The sequence below is a fragment of the Jaculus jaculus genome, chromosome 9 (assembly GCF_020740685.1).
Source record: "Jaculus jaculus isolate mJacJac1 chromosome 9, mJacJac1.mat.Y.cur, whole genome shotgun sequence".
Taxonomy (NCBI): Eukaryota; Metazoa; Chordata; class Mammalia; order Rodentia; family Dipodidae; genus Jaculus; species Jaculus jaculus.
In genome coordinates, this window is record NC_059110.1 from 71,622,522 (window position 1) to 71,649,768 (window position 27,247).

The following is a 27,247-nucleotide window of genomic DNA, read 5'->3' on the forward strand; positions in this document are numbered from 1 at the left end:
TTGGAGGCATCAGGGACCTCCCTGGCCAACAACTCACTGAAAGGTATCACATCCCTGGCACTGAAAATTTTCTAGTAACAATCTATGGCTCCTGAGTGTTCCATTGTCCAAAAAAGTAAGTTTCCATATGATTTATTTATATCCTCTTAGATTTTGATTAGCCCTCGCTTTCCTTTACTCAGTCTCTTCCCCTGATCTCACTTGGGCCTTTTTACCCCCATTAATCTATTCTACTACTTACATATATACAATACTATCCTATGAAGTACCCCCCTCCTTTCCTATCTCTTTACTTTATATTTCTTTTCTAGCTTTTCACTGGCCATTGCTAGTGGGTTTTCTTCCTACTCACTCAGAAGTCCAATCACCTGTAGCTGGGATCCACATATGAGAGAGAACATGAGCTACTTGGCTTTCTGGGCCTGGGAAACCTCATCCAGTATAATCCTTTCCAGATCCATCCATTTTCCTGCAAATTTCATAACTTCATTTTTTTTTTTTTTTTTTTTACGGCTGAGTAGAACTCCATTGTATCCACTCATCAGTTGAGAGACATCGAGGCTGGTTCCATTTCCCAGCTATTGTGAAATGAGTGCAATAAACATGGTTGAACAAATATCTCTAATTAATGAGATGAGTCCCTAGGATACATGCCTAGGAGTGCTATAGCTGGGTCATATGGTAGATCTATTTTTAGCTGTCTTAGGAACCTCCACACTGATTTCCACAATGGCTGCACTGGGTTGCATTCCCACCAACAGTGTAGAAAGGTTTCTCTTTTTCCTCATTCTTGCCAGCATTTATTGTCATTTGTTTTCGTGATGGTAGCCAATCTGACATGAGTGAGATGGAGTCTCAACATAGTTTTAATATGCATTTCCCTGATGACTAGGGATATAGAACTTTTTTTTTAGATGCTTGTATGCCATTTGTATTTCTTCTTAAGTTTTTGAGTTCTTTATATATCCTAGATATTAATCCTCTATCAGATGTATAGCTGGCAAAGATTTTTTCCCATTCTGTAGGTTGCCTCTTTGCTTTATTCACAGTGTCCTTTGCTGTACGAAATCTTTGTAATTTCATGAGGTCCCAGTGGTTAATCTGAGGTTTTATTGCCTGAGCAATTGGGGTTATATTCAGAAAGTCTTTGCCAAGACCAATATGTTGAAGGGTTTCCCCTACTTTTTCTTCTATCAGTTTCAGAGTTTCAGATCTGATGTTTAGGTCTTCAATCCATTTGGACTTAATTCTTGTGTGTGGAGCGAAAGAAGAATCTATTTTCATCCTTCTGCAGATGCATATCCAGTTTTCCCAGTACCATTTGCTGAAGAGGCTGTCTTTTCTCCAATCAGTATTTTTGGCATTTTTGTGGAATATGAGGTGGTTATAGCTACCTGGACTTAGATCTGGGTCCTCTATTCTGTTCCATTGATCTACATGTCTGCTTTTGTGCCAGTACCATGCTGTTTTTGTTATTATGGCTCTGTAGTATAGGTTAAAATCAGGTATGGTGAATACCACCAGCCTTAATTTTGTTGCTCAGTTTTAGATATTTGAGATTTTTTGTGATTCCAAATGAATTTTTGGATTTTTTTTCTATTTCCGTGAAGAAAGCCATTGGAATTTTGATGGGGATTGCATTAAATGTGTAGATTGCTTTTGGTAAGGTTGTCCTTTTCACAATATAGATTCTTCCAATCCAAGGACAAGGGATGTTTTTCCATTTCCTACTGTTTTCTGCAATTTCTTGCTTGAGTGTTTTAAAGTTTGCATTGCAGAAATCCTTCACTTCCTTAGTTAGGTTTATTCCAAGATACTTTAGTTTTTTTTATGCAATTGTGAATGGCAGTGATTCTGTGATTTCATCCTCTGAGTGTTATTAGCATATAGGAAGGCTACTGATTTCTGTGTGTTTATTTTATATCCTGCTACATGGCTGTAGGTGTTTATCAGCTCTAACAGTTTGCTGATAAGAGTCTTTAGGGCCCTTTATGTATAGAATCATAATATCTGCAAATAATGATAACTTGATCTCTTCCTTTCTAATTTGTATGCCTTTTATATGCATCTCTTGCCTTATTGCTATGGCTTCTAGGACTTCCAGTACTATATTAAGTAAAAGTGGGTACAGTGGACACCCTTGTCTTGTTCCTGATTTTAGTGGAAAAGCTTTCAGGTTTTCCCCATTTAGTGTAATATGTTGGCTGTAGGCTTGTCATAAATAGCCTTTTATTATACTGAGATATGTTCCTTCTATTCCCAGTCTCTGTAGGACTTTTATCATGAAGGGAGATGTTGGATTTTGTCAGATGCTTTTTCTCCATCTAATGAAATGATCATGTGATTTTTGTTCTTCAGTCCATTTATATAATGTATTACATTTATTGATTTGCATACGTTGAACTATCCCTGCATCTCTGGAATAAAGCCTACTTGGTCAGGGTGAATGATCTTTCTGATATATTCTTGTATTCTGTTTGCCAGTATTTTGTTGAGAATTTTTGCATCTATGTTCATGAGGGAGATTGGTTTATAATTTTTTTTTTTGTTTTACCTTTGCCTGTTTTGTTATCAGGTTGATGCTGGCTTTGTAGAAGGAGTTTGGTAGGATTCCTTTTTTTTCTATTTTATGGAAAAGTTTAATTAGCAGTGGGGGTGTTAGTTCCTTCCTGAAGGTCTGGTAAGATTCACTGGTGAATCTATCTGGGCCTGGACATTTTTTAGTTGGGAGAGGATCTCTATACTTGTTATAGGTCTATTTAAGTGATTAATCTCATGTTGATTTAATTTAGGTAGGTCATATAAATCAGGGAAATCATCCATTTCTTTCAGATTTTCATACTTAGTGGAATATATGTTTTTATAGTATGTCCCTATGATTTTTTGAATTTCTCTGTTACCTGTTGTGGTGCTGCCTTTTTCATCTCTAATTTTATTAATTTGTGTCTCTTCTCTCTTTCTTTAGGTCACATTTGCTAAGGGTTTATCAATCTTGCTTATCCTTTCAAAGAACCAACTCTTTGTTTCATTGATTCTTTGGATTGTAGTTTTGGTGTCTATTTCATTAATTTCTGCCCTAATCTTTATTATTTCTTCCTGTCTACTGATTTTTGGTTTGCCTTGTTCTTTTTCCAAGGCTTTAAGGTGAAGCATTTGTTCATTTACTTGAGACCTTTCTAATTTCTTAATATAGGCATGTAAAGGTATAAATTTCCCTATTAGGACTTCATTGTGTCCCTAAGGTTTTGGTATGTTGTGTTCTCATTATCATTTGACTCTATGAATTTTTGATTTCCTTCTTGATTTCTTCATTAACCCATTCATTATTTAGTAGTGTATTATTTAGTTTCCATGAATTTTTGTATGCTCTGTAGCTTTTCTTGATGATTTGTAGTTTAATCCTATAGAATGCAAGGAATTATTTCAGTTTTCCTATATTTGTTAAGATTTGCTTTGTGTCCTAATATATAGTCTATTTTAGAGAATGTCCATGTGCTGCTGAAAATAATGTGTATTCTGCAGCATTTAGATGAAATTTCCTGTATATATCTGTTAGGTCCATTTGTTCTCTGACCTTATTTAATCCAGATGCCTCTCTGTTTATTTTTTGCCAGGATGACCTGTCAATTGATGAGAGTTGGGTTTTGAAGTCACCCACTACAACTGTGTTTGGAGTTATCTGTGACCTTAATCCTATAGCGTTTGTTTGATGAAGTTGGGAGCCCCCATGTTAAGTGCATATATGTTTAGAATTGTAATGTCCTCCTGTTGGAATATGCCTTTAATCAATATAAAGTGACCTTCCTTATCTTTCCTAACTAATGTTGGACTGAAGTCTACTACTCAGATACTAGGATAGCAACCCCTGCTTGTCTTCTAGGCCTATTTGCTTGAAATACTGTTTTTCAACCTTTCCCCCTAAGATCCTTTGTAGAAAGGTGAGTTTCTTGGAGCCAACAAATTGAAGGATCCTGCTGTTTAACCCAGTCTGCAAACCTATGTCTTTTGGTTGGGGCATTGAGGCCATTGATATTAACAGATATTATTAAAATATGTGTTTTTATTTTTGCCTTTTTTTTTTTAAAGTTCTGGTTTTACCCTTGCTCTCTTTTTATTTTATTTTATTTATTTTATTTTATTTTTTTTATTTATTTATTTGAGAGCGACAGACACAGAGAAAGACAGATAGAGGGAGAGAGAGAGAATGGGCACGCCAGGGCTTCCAGCCTCTGCAAACGAACTCCAGACGCGAGCGCCCCCTTGTGCATCTGGCTAACGTGGGACCTGGGGAACCGAGCCTCGAACTGGGGTCCTTAGGCTTCACAGGCAAGCGCTTAACCGCTAAGCCATCTCTCCAGCCCTACCCTTGCTCTCTTATATTAACTAGTATTTGAGTATGGTTTGTTTTTCCTGGTTCCTTATATGTGTGCTTTTCTTTCTTGTCAGCATGGAGGATTCTTTCAGGTATTTTCTGTATGGCTAGTTTTGTCTTCAAATATTCCTTTAGTCTGGTTTTGTTGTGGAAACTCCTTATTTCTCTATCTATTTGACCGGATAGCTTTGAAGGATAAAGTAACTTTGGTTTACAGTTGTTGTCTTTCAGAACTTGGAATACATCACTCCAAAGCCCTTTTGGCTTTTAAAGTTTGTGTTGAGTAATGTGCTGTGATCCTGAAGGGCTTGCCTGTGTAGGTAACTTGATTTTTTTAAGTGCTTTTATTATGTTTTCTTTGGTTTGTATGTATGGTAGTTTAATTATAAAATTGTGAGGAGAGGTTCTTACCAGGTTTTTTATGGTTGGTGTTCTAAAGGATTCCTGTACCGGCACCTCTTTCCCAGTTTGGGGAAGTTTTCTTCTGTGATTTTGTTGAAAATGCCTACTATGCCTTTGGAGTGAAATTCTTCTCCTTCTATTATACCCTGAATTCTTATGTTTGATCTTTTCATAGTGTCCCGAATATCTTGAAATTCCCATTCATGCTTTCCTGTTAGTTTGTCTTTCTCTTTGTTGGACAGTATTAGATATGCCACCTGGTCTTCTAGTTTAGATATTCTGATCTCCCCTACATCCATTCTACTTGTGAGATTTTCTACAGAGCTTTTTATTTCATTGACTGTGTTCTTCATTGCTAGTAATTCTGACTGGTTTTTCTTTATTATTTTTATTTCCTTATTTATGTCTTGTAGTGACCTCTTTATTTCATTAAATTGGTTTCCTGCATCATCTTTTATTCCTTTGATTTCCTCTTTGACTTCTTTGAACATATTTATAATCATTCTTTTGAAATCTTTCTCAGGCTTTTCCTCTAACTCGTTCTCACTGGAGGTCATTTCTGATGCATTAATATTTTTTGGTGGATTTATATTGTCTTGATTTTTGGTGTTTCTTGTGTTATAAAGTACATGTTTTTACATCTTGGATTAATTTCATGCTTGGATCTTCTAGTTAGCTGCAGTATATATTAGATGTATCAATCAATCTGATGTTATTTATCTTCAGGGTAGGAGCTTAGGGTGCTAGGTGTGGCTCTTAAGACTTTCAGAATACCTACAAAAGTGACCCTAGATGTTGGGTTTGCCTGCTATGAGAGTATTCAAGTAGGCTAAGTGGAACAAAATACAGGCAGGCTCTAAAACTTAACAATGTACATTCAATGAAATATAGCACAGAGTATGTATGCAAGAGTAGGTATTATGACACCCGTATCTAACAAATTCACAGTCCCTTAGGGTGTTTGTTGCCCCACATCCTTAATCCTGTCAGCTAGGAGATTAAGATTTCTGGTCTGATAAGGGTTCCAAGTCAGCTTGTGACCAAGTGAGACCCTTCGCTAATGAACAGAAGAGCAAAGCGGCTGTGGTAAATCAGGAAGCAACAAATAACAAGCCCAAAATGTAGCTTATTTAAGAATGGCAAATCCGACCATCCATTACATTTAACATAGAATTTATCCTGCTATGGAAGGTTCATTTAGCACTTCCAATTCACTCCTGTATACCTGGTTTATTTGGCAGGTACTGACCTGGTATAATCCCAGTTACCTTTTGGGATGATTTTCGTCTCAGTTATGCTGCGCTCCTGCTTGGGTCCCTCTTTGGTGCGCTGTGGGTTCAAGTAGGCTGACTGGGTTGCTGGATTGCCTGTCTGGTCGCGGGTGCTGGGTGCTGTGATCTCCCTTTCCCAGGCGTTTAGTGTTTTCTGGCGCTTGTACTGAAAGTGGGGGAGGGGAGTCCGTGGATGGTGGCTCTAGTTCTCCAGCTAGTCCACGTGATCTCTACCTCCTGATGTGGTCCTCTGTTGGTTGCTGTGGTCTTCTCTTCACCTTTCTTGAGTTTGCGAATAGCTCTGTTATGTGTGGAAAATCTCCTCACTTTTCCTGCATCTCAAGCAGAGCCTTGCAGCTGTGGTCCCGTGTACCTGCTGCTGCCACAGACCTGGTGCAGCTTCTGCCTGCCTATGTGGGCTCTGGATACTCTGGATCTTTCCTACTTCTCTTATAGTTTGTAATTTCTTATATCTCTCACTTAGTAGACCAGTGTATTTTGCTGATTTTTTTTTCCTTGCCTTTTTCTCCCATAGCCTGCTTTGGTGTGGTTCCTATGCTGCCATCTTAATCAGAAGTCCTTAATTAGTGATTTTTAAAATACGACTATTCTTAGGCTGGGTGTTGTGACATACGCCTTTAATCGCAGCACTTGGGAGGCAGAGAGGAGGATCACTGTGAGTTCACTGTCACCCTGAGACTACCTAGTGTATTCCAGGTCAGACTGAGCTAGAGCAAGACCCTCCCTCAGATAATTAAAAAGTAGACAACTCTTTTCAGTGATAGTGTAAAGATTAAATGTGAATTGAGATATAGAGACCCGTAACTGATTACTGGCATTTGGGAAGTAGAGGCAGGAGGATCAACAGTTCAAGGTCATCTTCAACTACATAGTGAGTTCAAGGCCATTCTTGGAGAACATGAAGTCCTGACTCAAAAAACAAACCAAACCTAATGTAAAATTCTTAAAATATAATTAAATTAGTTTATTTTACCACACAAGAAATAGTTCTTGATTTTCATACATAAAATGAACTTAGTTGATTTAGTATCATGGAAGGCTATGTTTTATTTAGGAGCTATTTGGTCATTACTAGTAATAGAATCTTCCTATGATAGAGTTTTTTAGTGGCTGTTGTTGAGCAGAGCCTTAAACAGGCACCTGTCTTCATGCCTTGATCTCCTAAGTAGCTGGGATTATAGGCCTATACCATCAGGCCTGACTAGGTTGCTCTGTTCTTGAAGAAATTTCTTTGTGTTATTAGCTGTGCAATAGAACGGATGAGAAACAGAATTAAGTTCAATAGTGATTCCTATGTTCCTATCCAGTTTCCTTTTTATTTATTTATTTATTTATTTGAGAGCGACAGACACAGAGAGAAAGACAGATAGAGGGAGAGAGAGAGAATGGGCACACCAGGGCTTCCAGCCTCTGGAAACGAACTCCAGACACGTGCGCCCCCTTGTGCATCAGGCTAATGTGGGACCTGGGGAACCGAGCCTCGAACCGGGGTCCTTAGGCTTCACAGGCAAGCACTTAACCGCTAAGCCATCTCTCCAGCCCCCAGTTTCCTTTTTATACTGATGTCCAAGGTACAGTTCCTGTATGCACTAGGCTGTCCTTTTTAGTTCCTTCCACAGCTGCTAGTGCCCGTTGATAATCAGATTAGAACAACTGACTGTTGGCTTATTGATTCCAGGGTAATATTCTCCCATTATGCTAATAAATGATAAACTGTACTTTGAAGGTAGGCTGGGTAGTACCCAGTTCATTGTGTCTATTGATGTTAATAGGTGTTTTAATGTTTACCCAGTTTGTCTTCCAAAAGACTATGAGATGAACACTCTTCAAAGCAATTGTGATAGAATGTAAATAAAAAGCTAGCATTAGCCAGGTGTGGTCTAGCATTAGCCAGGTGTGGTGGCTCATGCCTTTTTTTTTTCTTTGTTTTTTTTGAGGTAGGGTCAGCTCAGGCTGACTTTGAATTCACTTTGTAGTCTCAAGGGTGGTCTCAAATTCACAGCAATCCTCCTTCCTCTGCCTCTCTAGTACTTGGATTAAAGGTGTGTGCCACATGGTATTTGGGAGGCTGAGGTAGAAGGAACACTGAGTATTGAGGTCAACTTGGGCTTGACAGTGAGTCAACCTGGGATCAATTGAAATCCTGCTTCAAAACAAAAAAAGGCCAGCACTATGCTGCTCTAGGATCTTGAATGGCAGGTATTTCAGATCTGCTAGTTTATGTTCACAAGATGCTTATAATTTGCTACTGTACTGGGTGATGTTAGAATTTAAGAACACAGGTGAGATTTCTTTTTGTGACTATATCCAATTTGTGTCATTATAGGCATTAGTCAACAATCCCAAAATTGAAGTAATAGATGGGAAATATGCCTTCAAACCCAAGTACAACTTGAAAGATAAGAAGGCCTTGCTCAGGCTTTTGGATAACCATGACCAGCGAGGACTAGGAGGAATTCTTTTAGAAGACATAGAAGAAGGACTGCCTAATTCCCAGAAAGCTGTCAAGGTAACCAACCTCGCTCTCTTTTATTAAAATTTGAGGTTTCTTCTTGGTTTTAGATATACAAAAAAAAAATCAGTTCTTTTTAAAGTCTCCGTCCTGTGTACATGGGAATGTGATGAGCCACTTGAAGATTTGAAAGTTGTTTTATGGGCTGGAAAGATGGCTTAGTAGTTAAGGCAAAGCTAAAAGACCCAGGTTTGATTCCCCTGGATTCCCCTTCCCAACACACCTTTTTCTCTCTCAAATAAATAAATAAAAATAAAATATTTTTAAAAAAGAAATGAAATTTGTTTTATGCCACAGAGCAGGAAAAGGGGATACCTTTGTGTAATGTTAGCAGGTTTCTCTTCCCACCTTTTTGTAGTTGTGTAATTATGATTATTTGACTCTCCAGCATATTTATTTTAATTTAATTAATTTATTTGAGAGAGAGGGAGGACTGGGCCAGGGCCTCTAGCACCTTAACCACTGAGCCATCTCTCCAGCCCTCCTTTGCTTTTATATGTTATCATCACTGTTTGTCACATGGGACCTATGGCCTCAATTTCATTGTTTTTGATATATCTTAATGATCTGGGGGTGATGGTATATACCTGTTAACCCCAGCATTTAGGAGGCAGAAATGGGAGGATTTCCAGAAGTTTGAAGCCAGCTTGGTCTGCATAGCAAGTTCCAGGCCATTGAAGGTTTGTCTCAAAAAACCCACATAAAGACTAGCGGTTAAGACACTTGCCTGCAAAGCCTAAGCACCCATGTTCAACTCTCCAGATCACACATAAGCCAGATGCACAAGGTAAGACAGACACGCAAGATTGCACAAGCACATAATGTAATGCACGTGTCTGGAGTCCAGTTGCAGTGGCTGAAGGTCCTGGTGTGGCAGTTCTCTGTTTCTCTTGCTCTCTCTGTCATAAAGGTGTGCTGTCATGCCCAGGAAAACAAAAAACAAAACAAAGCAAACAAAACAAAAAACCCAGAAAACATAACTTGTAGCTGGGAAGATGGCTCAACAGTTAAGTCACTTGCTTGCAAAGTCTGCTGGTCTGGGTTCAGTTCCCAAGCCACCCACATGTGCTGGCCACAAAAAGCAGAGCAAATGTCTGGTGTTCTGTTTATAGTAGCAAGAGGCCGTAGTGCACCAATGTGTGCATACACACACACACACACACACACACACACAATGCACACACAATCATTATTTGAGTCATTTACGTGAGTATAAAACCATAGTAGAGAGCTGGGGAGATGACTCAGTAGTTTAAGGTGCTTGATTGCAGAGCCTGTCAGCCTGGATTCATTTCCCCAGTAATTATGTAAAGGCAGACATGAAACTTTCAGTGACAAGAGACCCTGGCATGCCTTTAGACACACACACACACACAAATATATACATATGTATAAATTCATACACACACATATACATACATACATATTTTTAAGGGGAGGGAGTCTCACTAGATATAAAGCCTTACTACATGGTGAACATGTCTTATAGCTGCTGTGTGCTAGGACTTTATCAAAAGCACTAAATATATCAGGTTTCCTTGGGCCTAGGTGGCAGGAAGCTGATCCAGTTGTCACTTCATACCTGAGGAATTTGTGTTGTTAAGATCCCAGTGAGGAGCCTGTCTGCTGTCATGTGGGAGGGGAACTGCAAAGGGATGTGGCTAATCCCCCCATAGTGACAAACCTATGTTCTAACAATTAGAAATTTTAATAAAAACTTAACATAGCTTATTATAGCACAGTGGTAAAAACATGCATGCACTTAGCTTGTGTATTAGTTTACTTGTTGCTGTGATCAAATGTCTAACAAGAAATAGTTTAAAGAAGGAAGAGGTTTGTCATGGCTTACAGTATTGAGGTTACAGTCCACAGGAAAGGCATGATGACAGGAGCATGAAGCAGTTGGTCACATTATATACTCAGGAAACAGAAAGCAAATAGGAAGTGGGGCCAGGGTATAACATTTCAAAGCCCACTCTTAGGGACCTGCTTCCTCCAACAAGCCTCTATCTCCTAAAAGGTTCCACAACCTTCCCAAACAGGGTCATCAGCTGGGGACCAAGTGTCAAACACTCCTGCCCCCCCTCCCATGAATTTCATCAGATAGTAGTCTAGAGTACTCCTTCCTTATCTGGCTTTTTTTTTTTTTTTTGCATTCATTTTCTGATTCATCTTAAAAGTAATAATAGTAAAAAGTATCAGTGAGATGGCTTAGCAGTTAAGATACTTGCCTATAAAGTCTAATGACCTGAGTTTGATTGCCCAGTACTCACTTAAAACCAGATACACAGTGGTGCATTCGCCTAGAGTTCATTCGCACTGGCTGGAGGCCCTGGTGTGCCCATTTTCCCTCTCTCAACTAAATAAATAAATAAATAAAATATATACATTTAAAAAAAAACCAAAACACCTTTAATCCCAGCACTCAGGAGGCTGAAGTAGGAGGGTCACTGTGGGTTCTAGGCCAGCCTGAGACTAATTCTAGGTCATCCTAGGCTAGAGCAAGACTTTACCTGTACCTCAAAAAAGCAAAACAACAAACAAAAAACTTGTCAGTTTTCTTGTCTTAGAGTTAACTGAAAATTTTTTCTTTACCTTTAAGGCTTTAGGCGACCAGATACTATTTGTAAATCGTCCCGATAAGAAGAAAATACTTTTTTTCAATGATAAGAGCTGCCAGTTTTCTGTGGATGAAGGTGAGCTATTCTTTAATTTGCTAGTAGATTATGATTTTAAGATGATAAAGATTATAATATAATACAGCTATACATTAAATGTTAGTACTTTTTTTCTTATATTTCATTGCATATATTCATTGTATATGGTACTATTAGGTAAAGAAATTTTCATACAAGCATATATTTTGTTGGTTATATTCCCCTCATGCCCTCCTGCCTTCCCAAAGTTCATCCCCACCCTCAATCTATTTCTTTATGTCTTCTTTATATATGGGGAAATGAATATTTTAAAAATATGTTTTAAAAATATTTATTTGTGAGAGAGAGAGAATGAATGGGTGCACCAGGGCCTGCAACCCCTGCAAATGAACTCCAGACACATGTGCCACCTTATGCCTCTGGCTTTACATGGGTATTGGGGAACCTGGGTACTTTGGCTTTGCATACAAGCACCTTAACCGCTAAGCCATCTTTCCAGCCCCAATGTCTGTAATTTTACAAATAAAATTTTATATCCTGATGTGAAAAAGTAAATTTTTATTGGTGACTGCTCTTTTCTTGTGAATTTTTTATTTATCAAGTTTGGTATGAAATTTTATTGGGGCTTGCTGGAGCGATGGCTCAGTGGTTGAGGTGCTTTCCTGCAATGCTTAATGACCTAGGTTCAATTTCCCAGTACCCTTGTTAAGCCAGATGCACAAAGTGGTACATGCATCTGGAATTCGCTTACTGTGGCTAGAGGCCCTGCACGCTCATTCTGTATCTCTCTCCTTGAAAATTAATAAATAAAGAGATATTTTAAAAATTATTTTTTATGGCAACTATGTTGTATATTTAACTGTGTTAGTTTGATCTTCTTCAGAATATGTGATAACCTTATTTTGGATTTTCACTTTGATGTGTTTTGGATATTCATCATGCAAAATATAGTTAAACAGGGATTTATTGCTTATTTAAGTGGAAATTCCTACCTAAACAAATTGTGTTATTTTACTGTAAGTTATGTTACTTTTGAAGTTTTATAAAATGATAAGAATTAAACATCAATTTTATTATAAAACTTCAAAATAGGGCTGGAGGGATGGCTTAACAGTTAAGGTGTTTGTCTGCGAATCCAAAGGACTCAAGTTTGATTCCCCAGGATCCACGTAAGCCAAATGCACATGCATCTGGAGTTTGTTTGCAGTGGCTACAGGCCCTAGTGTGCCCATTCTCTCTTTGTCTCTCTCTCTCTCTTTCTATCTCTGCTTGCAAATAAACAAATAAAAAATTTAAAAGGCCCGGCATGGTGGCGTACGCCTTTAATCCCAGTATGACTTTGAGGCCATCCTGAGATTACATAATGAGTTCCAGCTCAGCCTGGGCAAGTGTGAAACCCTACCTTGGAAAACCAAAAATAAATAAGTAAAACAAACTTCAAAATAAAAATCCACACTAAAATACTTTAATCCACTGGGTGTAGTGGCTCATGCCTTTAATTCCAACACTCAAGAGGCTGAGGTAGGAGGATTGCTATGAGTTTGAGACTGACACTGCATAGTGAATTTCAGGTCAGCCTGGGCTAGAGTGAAATTCTACCTTGAAAAGCAAAAACAAAAACAAAATAATACCCTTATTCTATAGAAACATGTACATGAGGCTGCTGCTTTGGCTGCATAGTAATTGTGTTGCTACTATCTGTGCCATTAAATAAAAGAGGACCTATTGAATACTATTTTTATGTAACATGCCTTTGTAAATCTTGTCCTTCTCATAGCCATTTAATATGTTGATAATGAGGAGGGCTTTTTTTTTTTTTTTTTTTTGGTTTTTCGAGGTAGGGTCTTACTTGAGCCCAGGCTGACCTGGAATTCACTATGTAGTCTCAGGGTGGTCTCAAACTCACAACAATCCTCCCACCTCTGCTGCCTTCTGGGTGCTGGGATTAAAGGTGTGCACCACCATGCCTGACTTGTTGCTTGCACAATAACCTTACATTTTTGTTTATAGGTTGTGTGGCGGTAGGTATACAGGCTTGTGGTGCTAGAAGTAAGTAGCTTATGCCAGCTACTGAGGTTACTTCAGTGGCATATTCATCTCAGTAAATAGAATGTTGTGCTTTTGTGAAGGTCCTGATTACGTAATTCCCAGGTAGTTGGTGCTCAGTAAATGTTGGTTAGTTAAGTAGAAATTTCAGGGCACTTGAATTCTACTGGTTTTGGTTTTTCATTCGCCTGGACACTTTGAGTCAGCATAACCAATCTCAATGGAAGTTTTCATTGGTGTGTGGTCTGCAGGTGGCAGCATAGTGTTGCATATCTTTTCTAAGTCCAGCTGCAGCTCTAAGGTGGTTGACTGAAGAGAGTGCAGCAGTGCTGTAGGAGGGTAGCATGCTACTCGGAAGTTCTTGGTACTTTCTCCCTGGAGACAGGTGGAGCACCCTTTGTGTTAGCAGTAGTAGGCCTGGCCTTTCTTGCAATCCCTACACTGAGCCGTTAGTATTTCTTGTCTCTTGGGTGCTATGCCTATGAGTACTGCTGTTTAGTTTTGCTTAGCCTTTTCCAATCTGTGTCTTTTGTTTGTCCTTTTAGTCCTTAATATAACCTCTATTTTATTTTATTTATTTTTTTTTTAAATTTTTTTAAATTTATTTATTTGAGAGCAACAGACACAGAGAGAAAGACAGATAAGAGGGAGAGAGAGAGAGAGAATGGGCACGCCAGGACTTCCAGCCTCTGCAAACGAACTCCAGACGCGTGCGCCCCCTTGTGCATCTGGCTAACGTGGGACCTGGGGAACCGAGCCTCAAACCGGGGTCCTTAGGCTTTACAGGCAAGCGCTTAACCGCTAAGCCATCTCTCCAGCCCATAACCTCTATTTTAATGTCATTATATTTGGCTTTTGTTGGTCTAAAATTTTCCCCATTTCCTATTGCTTAACTGGTAGGGACAAAAGGGATTTTTGTTTGTTTGTTTGTTTTCCTTTGAAGTATGGTCTTACTCTAATGTAGGCTGACCTGGAACTCACTCCGTAGCCTAGGCTGGCCTGGCTTTCTCCATTTATTTTGAAAATTGTACAGTTTATTTCCATTCTTTTAATCTCTTTTGCCTTTATATTTCCTTATTGACACTTATGGGACTGTGTTTTAGTCTATTCAATGTTTATTCATGAACCTGTTTATTCAGTATTCACCTCCCCACTGTATGCTAGAGTCATTCTGCTAGATGTAGGGATGTAGTAGTGAACAGCATCTTTCCTTTCACAGTGCTTATATACATTCAGAAACATTATAGATGCTAGAAAATTCTAGGAAGGAAATGTATTTCAACATTTATAAATGATCAGTCACAGGTTAATAGAACATAAATGAAATAGCTGTCGATATTTGTATATAGAATCACCATGATCATTTTAGCTTCAATGACTAATCAATGTGTGTTGAGTGGACAGCTTATATGTCATGACTGATGTTGTACCTAACTGGCTCTGAATTCTTGGTATAGTTTGAAACTGCAAAGTGTTCCTTCAAAATCATTCTGTATACAATGTGCATTATGTCTACCAACAATGCAGAGTACTTTATATATACACATAAAACAGGATTAGATGGCATGCTCTGATTGATATTATAAACTGGTATTTTCCAATAATTCATAGTTTTAAGGAAGGGTGTTGGGAGTCAAGCAGGGTTTTCACTGGTACTGTTGCCGCCTGGATGTGAAGTGCTGCTTCTTTACTTGTTCAAGGACAGCTTTTCCTATGGGGTGAAAACCTAGTCAGCTCTAGACATTACCTAATATCCCTTGAGATGCAGACTTGGATGATAGGGTACAAGGTACAGTTAATATTTATGAAATGAAAATTAATTGAGGTGCATCTGTTGCCTTAAAGCGCTTTTTTAATGGGTTAAGTGATTCACCGTACTCACTCAGTGACCCAAGGGTGAAGTGAGAAAGTCTTTGAGCTTACAGGTTGAGGATGGGGAATGACATGAGTACTCAGGAGGACTGTGGCTAAGCTTTGCTGTTCAGTAGGTGAGGTAGGTGTATTATCTACATTTTGATTTATGACATATTCAACTTACAATTGATTTATTAGGCTGTAACCTCATTGTAAGTTGGACATCTGAATGTAACCACACGTTGCATATTATGATGTTTATATACATACAGTGCTATAGAGACATTGTAGGAGACAGTCATGTTGAGGAATCTCAAAGATACGATACCATCCTTTTAGTTGAAAATGTCAGTATTATATAAATCACTACTTAAAAAATAATTTAAAAAACTGAATTTTTGTTAATGATGTAAAGAATATGCATTTCCATATAAGACCAATCGAATATCTACACATTTTTCAGACTGGAGTTGTAGCTCATTGGTAGTGTTTGTTTAGAGTGTGAAGCTCTGGGTTCAAACTCTAGCATTTCTTTGCCTTCCCTTCCAGATAATTTACACATTTAAAAAATACTTTTATTTGCAAGTAGAGAGAGAGAGAATGAATGAATGAATGGGTATACCAGAACCTCTAGCCACTGCAAATAAACTCCAGATGCCTGTGCCACCTTGAGTATCTGGCTTTATGTGGTTACTGGGGAATTGAACCCTGGTCATTAGGCTTTTCAGGCAAGCGCCTTAACCTCTGAGCCATCTTTCCAGCCCCAACTGGCACATTTTTGACATATTTTCTCTTTCATGTTTTGCTTTTTGTTTTGTTGGTTTGTTCTAGCCCACTAGGTGGCAGTCTCAATCATAGAGAGGAGCTGTCCTAAATGAGCAAGTTTCGGGCTTTCTGAAGATTTGGTTCTAACAAACACATGTTCTACAATGATACAACTTTAGTAAGGAGATAGGTTATTGTGTAGTGATTTTCTTAGTCAGAGATGTGAACACCAAGTGTTCTAGATGTAGGCACACATCTTATTTTGACACAGGCATTTATTTCCTTAATTAAGAGGCTTGTTTAAAGATCATATAAATTCAGTGGTCATGGGAACACAGAATGGTCTAAGGAGTCAAATTACAGGGTTTTAATTTTTCTTTTTCTGAGGTAGAATCTCATTCTAGCCCAGACTGACCTGGCACTCACTTTGTAGTCCCAGGCTGGCCTCAAACTCACAGTGTTCCTTCTATCTCTGCCTCCCTTGTGCTGGGATTAAAGGTGTGTCCCACACACCCAGTTTAATTTTTTTAAAGTTTAATTATTCATTATTTACTTGGGAGTGAGAGAATATGAATATGGGCACACCAAGGACTTCTTCCTGCCACTGCAAACAAACTCTAGATGCGTTTGCCACTTTATACATCTGGCTTTATGTGGGTTCTGGGGGTTTGAACATGGGTCATCAGGTTTTGTAAGCAAGTGTCTTAACCACTAATCTATCCCTCCAGTGACTAAATTTTTTATTTTAAGGTTTTTATTAGCATAAGTTGTTTATGTACTAATGGGTTTTATTATGATATTTGCCTATATGGGTATATTTTGATCATGGTTACTTCCCATTATTCTCCCCTGCCCCCAATTCTTTTTTTTTTTTTTAATATTTATTTATTTATTTGAGAGCGACAGACACAGAGAGAAAGACAGATACAGGGAGAGAGAGAGAATGGGCGCGCCAGGGCTTCCAGCCTCTGCAAACGAACGCCAGATGCGTGCGCCCCCTTGTGCATCTGGCTAACGTGGGACCTGGGGAACTGAGCCTCGAACCAGGGTCCTTAGGCTTCACAGGCAAGCGCTTAACCACTAAGCCATCTCTCCAGCCCAATTCTTGATCCACATTCTCTTTTCCACCTAGTCTCCCTTTTACTTTCATGATTCGTTTGTTCGTTCGTTCTTTCCTTCTTCCTTCCTTTCCTTTCCTTTCCTTTCCTTTCCTTTCCTTTCCTTTCCTTTCCTTTCCTTTCCTTTCCTTTCCTTTCCTTTCCTTTCCTTTCCTTTCCTTTCCTTTCCTTTCCTTTCCTTTCCTTTCCTTTCCTTTCCTTTCCTTTCCTTTCCTTTCCTTTCTTTCCTTTCCTTCCTTTCCCTTCCCCCTTTCCCCCTTTCCCCCTTTCCCCCTTTCCCCCTTTCCTTTTCCCTTTCCATCCATCCATCCTTTTTGGTTTTTGGAGATAGGGTCTCACTCTAGCCCAGGCTGACCTGGATTTTACTATGTAGCCTCAGGGTGGCCTCAAACTCTTATCAATCCTCCTACCTCTGTCTCCCAAGTGCTAGAATTAAAGGTGTGCACCACCATGTCTGGCCCAACAGCAGTTCTTTTGGTAAAAGGGAATAGTTAAATTGTAATGCATGAAAATTTTTTGTATTTGGGTTTTGGATTGTGTGTTAAAATACAGATTATCTGGACGTGGTGGCACATAACCTTTAAATCCAGCACTTGGGAGGCCGAGATAGGAGGATCACTGTGAGTTTAAGGCTAGCCTGAGACTACAGAGTGAATTCTAGGTCAGCCTGGGCTGGAGTAAGACCCTACCTCAAAAAAAAAAAAACAAAATAAATAAATAAAATAAAAATAAATATACTATTGCTGAAGACTCCACATGCTTGGGCTGTAAGGTCACTGAGAAATCCTGCTGGGCTGAGCTGAAAACCTCCGTGTAGACAAGCTGAAAAATGTGCTACATGCAGCTCCTTGGGAGAGAGTGAACTCACCAGTGGAGATAAACAACAGCGAATACTACAAGCCTTAAATTTGGCCAGCCAGGCCAAATGAGCCAATGAGAGCAATAGTGGAATGTCTGTTATGGATGAAACTGGCTGCTCTCTAATTGGACTGGAGGCTCACTCCATGGGAGGGAATGCATCCCTGGTACTGAAAACTTAGGACAGGGGAAGTCATGAGCCCTGGGAGTATAATATCTGCTACTGTCTGGCTAAATGCATATATTATGCTCACCAAGCTGCCTGGTCAGCAGTTCTCATAATGTTCATACTCATATATTAATGCTACTCTCATTTTTGGTTAGAGAACCTCTTTTCAAATGGCAATGACCTCTAGGATGACTCAAAAGTTACTGTAGTGCTGAGAAGAAGTGACAGAGGAATGCTGAGCACTGCAGCATCTTTATCACACTTTCCAAGGCTCAGGATCCATTGAGGAAGAGGTGGCAGAAAGAATGTAAGAGCCCAGTGAAGGTTAGGACTCATTACAGCTCACTCACTCTTCCAGACACCAAATGGCCTGGATATCCATGACCTCACAGTGCCTTACACTACCTACAGAAGACCATCATAATAGGAGGAAAAAATGATGACATCAAAATAAATGAAAGAGAGACTTAATTGAGACGGGGAGGGAATATGATGGAGAGTGAAATTGTGAAGGAGAACTGGAGGTGGGGGGTCTACCATGGTTTATTGTCTATAAGTATGGAAGTTATTAATAAAAAATAAAATTAAAGTACAGATTAGTTTTTCAAACCATTGCTATAACTATTCTAGTAGGTATTGCCTCCTTGTTAAGAGGTCTTATAAGCTTTTATATATACTAGGTAGAAAGACTTAGTAAACAGTTTCAATCTTTAGAAACCAAATTTATTTATTTTTAGGTAGGGTCTTACTCTAGTCCAGGCTGACCTGGAGCTCACTCAGTAGACCCAGGCTGGCCTCAAACTCATGGCAATCCTCTTACCTCTGCCTCCGTAGTGCTGGCATTAAAGGCATGTGCCACAATGCCCACCCACTGGAACTGAAATTTTACAGTGCTGCTAAAAGAGACAGGGTAGAAACTATTGAATAAAGTTAACCAATGAATAAATAGTACTCTTATTTATGAATTTTCCCTTCCTTTGCCTTTTTTGTTATACATACTTGAATTGTTCTCCATCATCTCTCTCTCTTTCTCTTTCTCTCTCTTTCTTCCTTCCTTTTTTTTTTTTTAAAATTTTTATTTATTTATTTGAGAGCGACAGACATAGAGAGAAAGACAGATAGAGGGAGAGAGAGAGAATGGGCGCGCCAGGGCTTCCAGCCTCTGCAAACGAACTCCAGACGCGTGCGCCCCCTTGTGCATCTGGCTAACGTGGGACCTGGGGAACCGAGCCTCGAACTGGGGTCCTTAGGCTTCACAGGCAAGCGCTTAACCGCTAAGCCATCTCTCCAGCCCTCTTCCTTCCTTTTTTGAAGCAGGGTCTTAACTTTAGCCCAGGTTGACCTAGAACTCCGAGCAGTCTTTCTACTTCAACCTCCCAACTTTTTAAAAAAATTTTTTGTATATTTTTATTTATTTATTTGAAAGCAACAGAGAGAGAGAGAGAGAGAGAGAGAAAGAGGCAGATAGAGAGAATGGGTGTGCCAGGGCCTCCAACTACTGCAAACGAACTCCAGACGCACACACACCCTTGTGCATCTGTCTAACGTGGGTCCTGGGGAATTGAGCCTCAAACTGGGGTCCGCAGGCTTCACAGGCAAGCACTTAACTGCTAAGCCATCTCTCCAGCCTCTTTTTCTTTTTAAACTTTTTTTATTGACAGCTTCCATAATTATAGACAATAAACTATGATAATTCCCTCTTCTCACTTTCCCCTTCACAAATCCACTCTCTGTCATATCCCCTCCCTCCTCAGTCTGTCTCTCTCATTTTGATGTCATCATCTTTTCCTCCTATTTCTTGTGTAGGTAGTGCCAGGCACCACAAGGTCATGGATATCCAGGCCATTTTGTGTCTGGAAGAGTGCACTGTAAGGCTGTAAGGAGTCCTACCCTTCCTTTGGCTCTTACGTTCTTTTTTTTTTTTCCCCTCAAACAATGAGAGCAAGCAGTGGCATTTATTCAGGCAGGGTCATACATTATATGTGTGTATATATACATACTTTAAACTTTTTTTGGAGGACTTGAGGAATTGTTTAATGGTTAAGGCTCTCTCCTGTAAAGTCTAAAGACCCAGGTTTGGTTCCCCAGTACCCACATAAGCCAGATATACAAATTGGCACATGCTTCTGAAGTTCATTTGCAGTAGCTAGCTGGAGGCCCTGTCACATACATTCTCTCTGTCTGTCTGTCTCTGCTTGTAAATAAATATATATTAAAAAAAATTTAAACTTTTTTCTGTTTGTTTTTTTCAAGGTAGGGTCTCACGCTGGTCCAAGCTGACCTCGAATTAACTCTGTAATCTCAGGGTGGCCTCAGACTCTCAGCGATCCTCCTACCTCTGCTTCCTGAGTGCTGGGATTAAAGGGGTGCACCACCATGCCCAGTAAAAAAAAAAAATCTAAACTTTTTTGTTGACAACTTCTGTTAATTATAGACAGTAAACCATGATAGTTTCCTCCCCTATCCAACTGTTCCCTTCACAAATTCACATTCCATTATATCGTCTCCCAATTAGTCCCTCTTTTATTTTGATGTCACCATCTTTTCCTTCTATTATGAGGGTCTTTCCCTTCTATTATGAGGTAGTTATTACGTAGTGCCAATCTTCTAGACACAAAATGGCCTGGATATCCATGACCTCGAAATGCCTGGTACTACCTACACAAGACCCTCATAATAGAAGGAAAAGATGGTGACATCAAAATAAAAGAGAGACATATATACTTTTAAAAATTTGCCTGCAAAGCCTTCAGGCCCAAGTTCGATTCCCCAGTACTCATGTCAGTCCAGATGCACACAATGGTGACTGTGCCTAGAGTTCATTTGCAGTGGCAGGAGAACCTTAACCCATACACGCACGCATGTGTGCGAGAACCCTAACCTATATACACATGCATGTGTGCACACTCACAAACACATACACACACCAAATTAGAAAATAAAACAACTAAGAGAGCAGGATAGAAAGTATGAGATGATGGACTTCAGCAAGGTAAGACCTTCCGCCACTAATGGCTGGGGAGTAAAAGGCCAGAGTGTTGGCAGTGGCTGTTTGTTGATTGGCTCTTACATTCTTTCTGTCACCTCTTTCTCAATGGACTCTGAGCCTTGGAAGGTGTGATAGAGATGTTTCATTGCTGATCACTCTTCTGTCACTTACACTTAGCACTATGGTGCTTTTTGAGTCATCCCAGAGGTCACTGCCATCTGAAAATTGAAGCTTCTCTAACCAAAACCGAGAGTAGCATAATATATGGGTATGGATGTTAAGAAATGTGCTTACCACAGGCAATTTGCTGACCATAATATATGCATTTAGACAGACACCAACAGGCCAGCCTCTCTACTTCTAAGATTAAAAGTGTGTACTACCATATTTAATCCATCTTGTTTGTTTATTTTTTGGGACAGGGTCTCACTATAGTGTAGGCTGACCTTGAGCTCACAATAATCCTCATACTTTAGCCTTCCAAGTGTTGAGAATAAAGGCATGTGTTACCATGCCCAACTTCCAGCTTATTTTTGTTGTTGTTCATTTTTATTTATTTATTTGAGAGCGACAGAGAGAGAGAGAGAGACAGACAGACAGACAGACAGACAGACAGAGAGAATGGGTGTGCCAGGGCTTCCAGTCACTGCAAACGGCTAATGTGGGTCCTGGGTAATCAAGCCTCAAACTGGGGTCTTTAGGCTTCACAGGTAAGCGCTTAACCACTAAGCCATCTCTCCAGCCCTCCAGCTTATTTTTTTAAAGTATTTTTTAATTTGTGTGTTGTTCAGGCGAGGGTGCTGCAAATGAATGTCTCCTGCTTGTGACACTTTTTACGTCTGGCTTTATGTGGGTGTTGGAGAACTGAACCCGGTCCAGCAGGCTTTATAAGCAAGTACCTTTAAGTTCCTTTAACTGCTGAGCCATCTCCCCAGTGCTCCCTCCCCTACCCTTTTTGAGACAAGATTGCATTGAATAGTCCAGACTGGTCTTGCTGTCAAAACCCTCCTGCCTCAGCTTCTGGAGTACTAGGATTATAGGGATGCACCCCCACACCCAGCACTTCCTATGAAACAACAGCCTTAAAACTACTGTGAGAAGGGCACTAAGGGAGGACAGGAATATATCCTGACTTTAGCAGAAGAGGAAGAGAAGGGGAGGGCAGGGGAATGTCACATCCTAGACATCAAGAAACTCAATGATTGCCTAAATTTGAGGTACAATAAGAATGTCAGGGAAGTCCCACCCTTCCCCTCACTGGAGAATATCACTTGTTGAGTAATATAACAATAGACTTCTGTGAAAGTTGTATATGCAGTAATAAGTGGGAGTAGGGGTGGAGGAATGGAAGAGAAGGAGTAAGGAGAGATTAACCAAAACTGAAGCCATATGAAAAAGCCATATATAGAAACCTTTGTTAGCTGATTGAAGAAATATAAAAAACAAATTTGAGGGCTGGAGAGATGGCTTAGCGGTTAAGTGCTTGCCTGTGAAGCCTAAGGACCCCGGTTCGAGGCTCGGTTCCCCAGGTCCCACGTTAGCCAGATGCACAAGGGGGCGCACGCGTCTGGAGTTCGTTTGCAGAGGCTGGAAGCCCTGGCGCGCCCATTCTCTCCCTCTCCCTCTATCTGTCTTTCTCTCTGTGCCTGTCGCTCTCAAATAAATAAATTAATTAAAAAAAATTTGAACAGAAGTACCATGCAGGGTTGGATACTCTCAAAAGCCGTAAGTTGTTACAGGAGAGTGCCAGCGCTAGGGGAGGAATACCACCTTGAGAGTTCTTCATCAGGCAGGCCCCTGAGGCCTCTAGAACAATACAGGTATTCCACTGCTCTTGGTTTCCTATCAAAACTAGATGGTAAGACCCTATTGCTGAAGAAACCACATATTTCAGTTGCAGGACACTGAGAAATCAAGGTGAAACTGAGCTAGAAGTCTCCCTGCCGGCTAGCTGTCCTAGTTACTAGAAGGTGCTATGCAGGGTGCTATGGAAGAAGAGTCATCAACAGTCTTACCCAGGTGTGGACCCTGAAATAGTGGCATGACTGTTGTGAATGATCAACTGCTATCTTATTAGATTTGATGTTACTCCACAGGTCGGAATTCATGCTGGGTATCAAAAACCTAGTCAAAAGCTTGTTGGAAGCCATGCGTGGTGTCACATCTCTTTAATCCCAGCACTCAAGAGGCAGAGGTAGGAGGATCACCGTGAGTTCAAGGCCACCCTGAGATTACAAAGTGAATTCCAGGTCAGCCTGGGCTAGAATTGTCCTACCTCTGCCTCCCGAGTGCTGGGATTAAAGACGTGCACCACCATGCCCGGCTATGTACATCTTTAATCCCAGTAGAGGTAGGAGGATCACTGTGAGTTCAAGGCCACCCTGAGACTACATAGTGAATTCCAGGTCAACCTGAGCTAGAGTGAGAGCCTACCTTGAACCCCCTCCCCCAAGAAAAAATCTTGGGGGGAGGTCATAGGCCCTAAGGGGGTGCTAATACTGTTCATTCATTGCCTTCTATAAATATATTTATGCCTGTACATTAATGCTACTCTCACGGATCATTGTGGAAGAGAGGCAGAAAGAAATGTAAGAGCCAGAGGATAGGGAAGTGTGCTGCAGAGTGCCATCTTGGACATGGTATAGCCATTGCATTCATGGCTCAATAGCTACTAGTATTACCTGAACCAGACCTACGTAATATTAGGCCCATGAGCATTCTGCCGTGGATGATGGGGGAGGGAAGACATCAAAGTAGAAGAGGTACTATTTGGAAAAAAGAAGGGATTCAGTAGAAGGGGGAGGGAAGAGAATTATCAAAATATATTACATACATTTATAAAAGTTTTCAATAAAATGTTAAAATTAAGCCCGGGTATGGTGATACACACTTCTGATCCTAGCACTTGGGAGGCAGAAGAAGGAGATCACTGTGAGTTTGAGGCCAACCTGAGACTACATAGTGAATTCCAGGTCAGCCTAGGCTAGAGTGAGACCTTGCCTCAAAAAAAAAAGAAAAAAAAGTTTAAAAAAATTTTTAAAAGAATATGCAGAAAGACTAGGAGCATAAAAGACCTCAAGTTGAAAGTCAAAACAGGCATTAAAAAACACTTCTGGCAAACTAGAATCTACTGAACATAGGAGTGGCTCAAGAACTGGAAGCTCATGGTGCATTATGGGAAACCATAGCAGAACAGATTACAAACTAAGCTCACATCCTGGCTAAGGTGACTCAGCCTCCAGGTCCTGCAGGCCTGACAGAAGGAAAGGCGTGCCCATTTCCAGGCATACAGTATTAACTGTCCTACAGAGGAAAGCAGAGGATATCCTGCTTTCAAAACAAAAACAGCATGCTGTGGTGGCCCATGTCTTTAATCTCAGCACTCGGAAGGCAGAGGTAGGAGGAGTGCTGTGAGTTCGAGGCCAGCCTGAGACTATAAAGTGAATTCCAGGTCAGCCTGGGCTAGAGTGCGACCCTGCCTTGAAAAACCAAAAATCAAACCAGACCAAACAAACAAAAAAACACCTTGAAGCATTGAAAGAAACAAAGAGCAGCCCATTATTGAGAGGACAGTCATGATGCTCACATTTTAAGATACAGATGATAGCACTATCACTCATATCTCTAGTAGAAAAGGCAGATTACATGCATGATTGTGTAGAACAGTCCAGCTAATAAAACCAAAGGAAGAGCAGTAACAGGGATGAAGGATAAGCTCTGCAGTAAATATAGTTTAGCCAAGAAAAAGAGCTGAGAATGCTGAAATACCAACAGAAGAATGTGACTTTTAAAAATATTTATTTATTTATTTATGAGAAGTAGAGAGAGAGGGAGGCGCACAACGGCCTCCAGTTGCTCAAATGACCTCCAGATGCATGTGTCCCCTTGTGCATCCGGCTTTATGTGGGTTCTGGGGAGCCGAAGCTGGGTCCTTAGGCTTTGCTGGCAAGCACATTAACCATAGAGCCATGCCAAGAACGTGATTTTTTTTTTTAAGCTTAAAGGAGATAGAGAGATGGCTAGGTGGTTAAAGGCGCTTGCTTGCAAAGCCTGCTAGTTGGGTTCAATTCTCAGTAGCCAGGTAAATCCAGATGTACAAAATGGTGCATGTTTCTGGTGTTCATTTGCAGTAGCAAGAGGCCCTGGTCTGTCCTCTCCTCTCCCCTCCCCTTTCTCTTGCATAATTAAAAAAAGGTTTTTTGCACCCATGAGCTGTAGGACACATTCAGATGGTCTTATTGCATAATTGAGGTCTCTGAAGAAAGAATGGGAGAAATTCTCGAATCCCAGTTTACTTGAATTAACGACGGGCACCAAACCAAGGGTTCTTGAAGCTCAAAGAACATACAAGGCAAGCCTCACAAAAACAGAAAAACCTAATCATAGCTTATTTAAACTGCTGAAATCTGAAAAGGAAGACAAAATATTGATGGCAGTCAGAGGGAAAAAGATTTATTACAGAGGGACAAATAATGGCACAAACTGGTCACTAGACACCTGTAAACCAGAAGGCATTTGCCTTTTAAATATCCACTGGAAAGTTCCAACCCAGAATTCTGCCAGCAAAAGTAAGTTTCAAAATGAAAGGGGGCTTGACCTCAGTCAGGGAGGAGAGGACTGATCTCCATGTGAGTGATTAAGATTAAGAAGGGGGAAAGATGAGAAAACTGGGTGTGGTGGCACGCACCTGGAATCCTAGCATCTAGCAGGTCAAGGCAAGAGGATCAAAAGTTCAAAGCCACGAGTACAAGGCCAGCCTGGGTTGCACAAGACCTTGTTTTTTAAACAACAAAACAAAAATCATATCAATAAAGGGATGTGGCGCTCCAGTGGCACAGTTGGTTAGTGTGTGGTACTTTTGAAGGGGATACCGTGACAGAAGGATGACAGCCACAAGTTCAAGACCAGCCTAGTCTACATAGTGAATTCTAGGCTAGTCAGGGAAGTTGCTCAGGCAGAAGAAATTTGATAGTAGACATTTGGAGCTATATAAATAAATGATGTGTGTTAGAGATAGAGTAAATGAAGGTACATATAAGATTCATGTTTTTCTTACTATTTTGTCTTATTTTTAGTATGGGTATTGTCAGTATTGATCACTATTAGAGGGCTTGCCTAGCATGCACAAAGCTGTGGGTTTGATTCTCAGTGCTATAAAATTAGATAGCTTTGAAAGATGACCATAAATAAAAATACCATTAAAGTAGATGTTTTGTTTAAAGCAAATATAAAGGCAAGATATATGATAACAAATAGCTCAAAAGTTCAAAATGAATGAGCATATATGGTCATGGGATTTTTTTTTTTTTTCGAGGTAGGGTCTCACTCTAGCCCAGGCTGCCCTAGAATTCACTTTGTCTCTCAGGATGTCTTTGAACTCAACAGCAATCCTCCTACCTTAGTCACCCAAGTGCTGGGATTAAAGGCATCCAGCTTCCTAGCATTTTTTTAACTATTTGACAACTTCCATAACTATATATGCCATGATCATAATCCCCTCTCACCACCCTCCCTTTCCCAACCCCTTCTCCACTAAATCCTTTCTTCTTTCCAACCAGTCTCTTCCACCCTGATCATTTTACCCCCTCAAATTATGCAGGTCTTGACTAGGTACTGTCAGCATGTGAGTCCATGAATATTAAGGCAATGATCCCTAAGCCTTGGAGGGTGTGATAGAGATAACTCACTTAGTGCTGAACACTCCCTTGTCACTTCTCAGCAGTATGACAAGTTTTGCATCATCTCAGTGGTCACTACTATAGGAAAAGAGAAGCTTCTCTTTTGGGCTAGCTTCCTGTCTCACCTACATTGAGTGTGAGATTGTGTACTTTTGTGCACTGTGGGCTCGGCCCTATGGGTTAGTGGATCTACTCTTCGGATCAGCTGTGCTGGAGATGGTCAGCTTTTCTTTTTTGGATGGGAGAGGGAGTTCTAGATAGAGTCTCGCTCTAGCCCAGACTGACCTGGAACTCATTATGTAGTCTCAGGCTGGCCTCGGACTCATGGCCATCCTCCTACTTCTGCCTCCCAAATGCTGGGATTAAAGGCATGAGCTGCCACATCTGGCCAGCATTTAAAAAAAAATTAATTATTTGAGAGGAAGAGAGAAGGGTACTCAGACACATTTGTTACCCTCTGCATCTGGGTCCTAGGGAATTGAACCTGGGTTCTTTGGTTTTGCGGGCAAGTGCCTTAACTGCTAACCCATTTCTC

General features: G+C 40.2%; 1 protein-coding gene across 1 annotated transcript in view; it reads left to right on the forward strand.

Annotated features, from left to right (window-relative positions):
- The window catches only part of Gtf2e2 (general transcription factor IIE subunit 2), a 103,359-nt gene that overhangs the window by 59,308 nt on the left and 16,804 nt on the right, over nt 1-27,247 (forward strand). The window contains exons 5-6 of the mRNA XM_045158719.1: nt 8,393-8,575; nt 11,181-11,274. Of these exons, the coding sequence (XP_045014654.1) occupies nt 8,393-8,575; nt 11,181-11,274 (277 nt within the window). The remainder of the gene's footprint in view (nt 1-8,392; nt 8,576-11,180; nt 11,275-27,247) is intronic.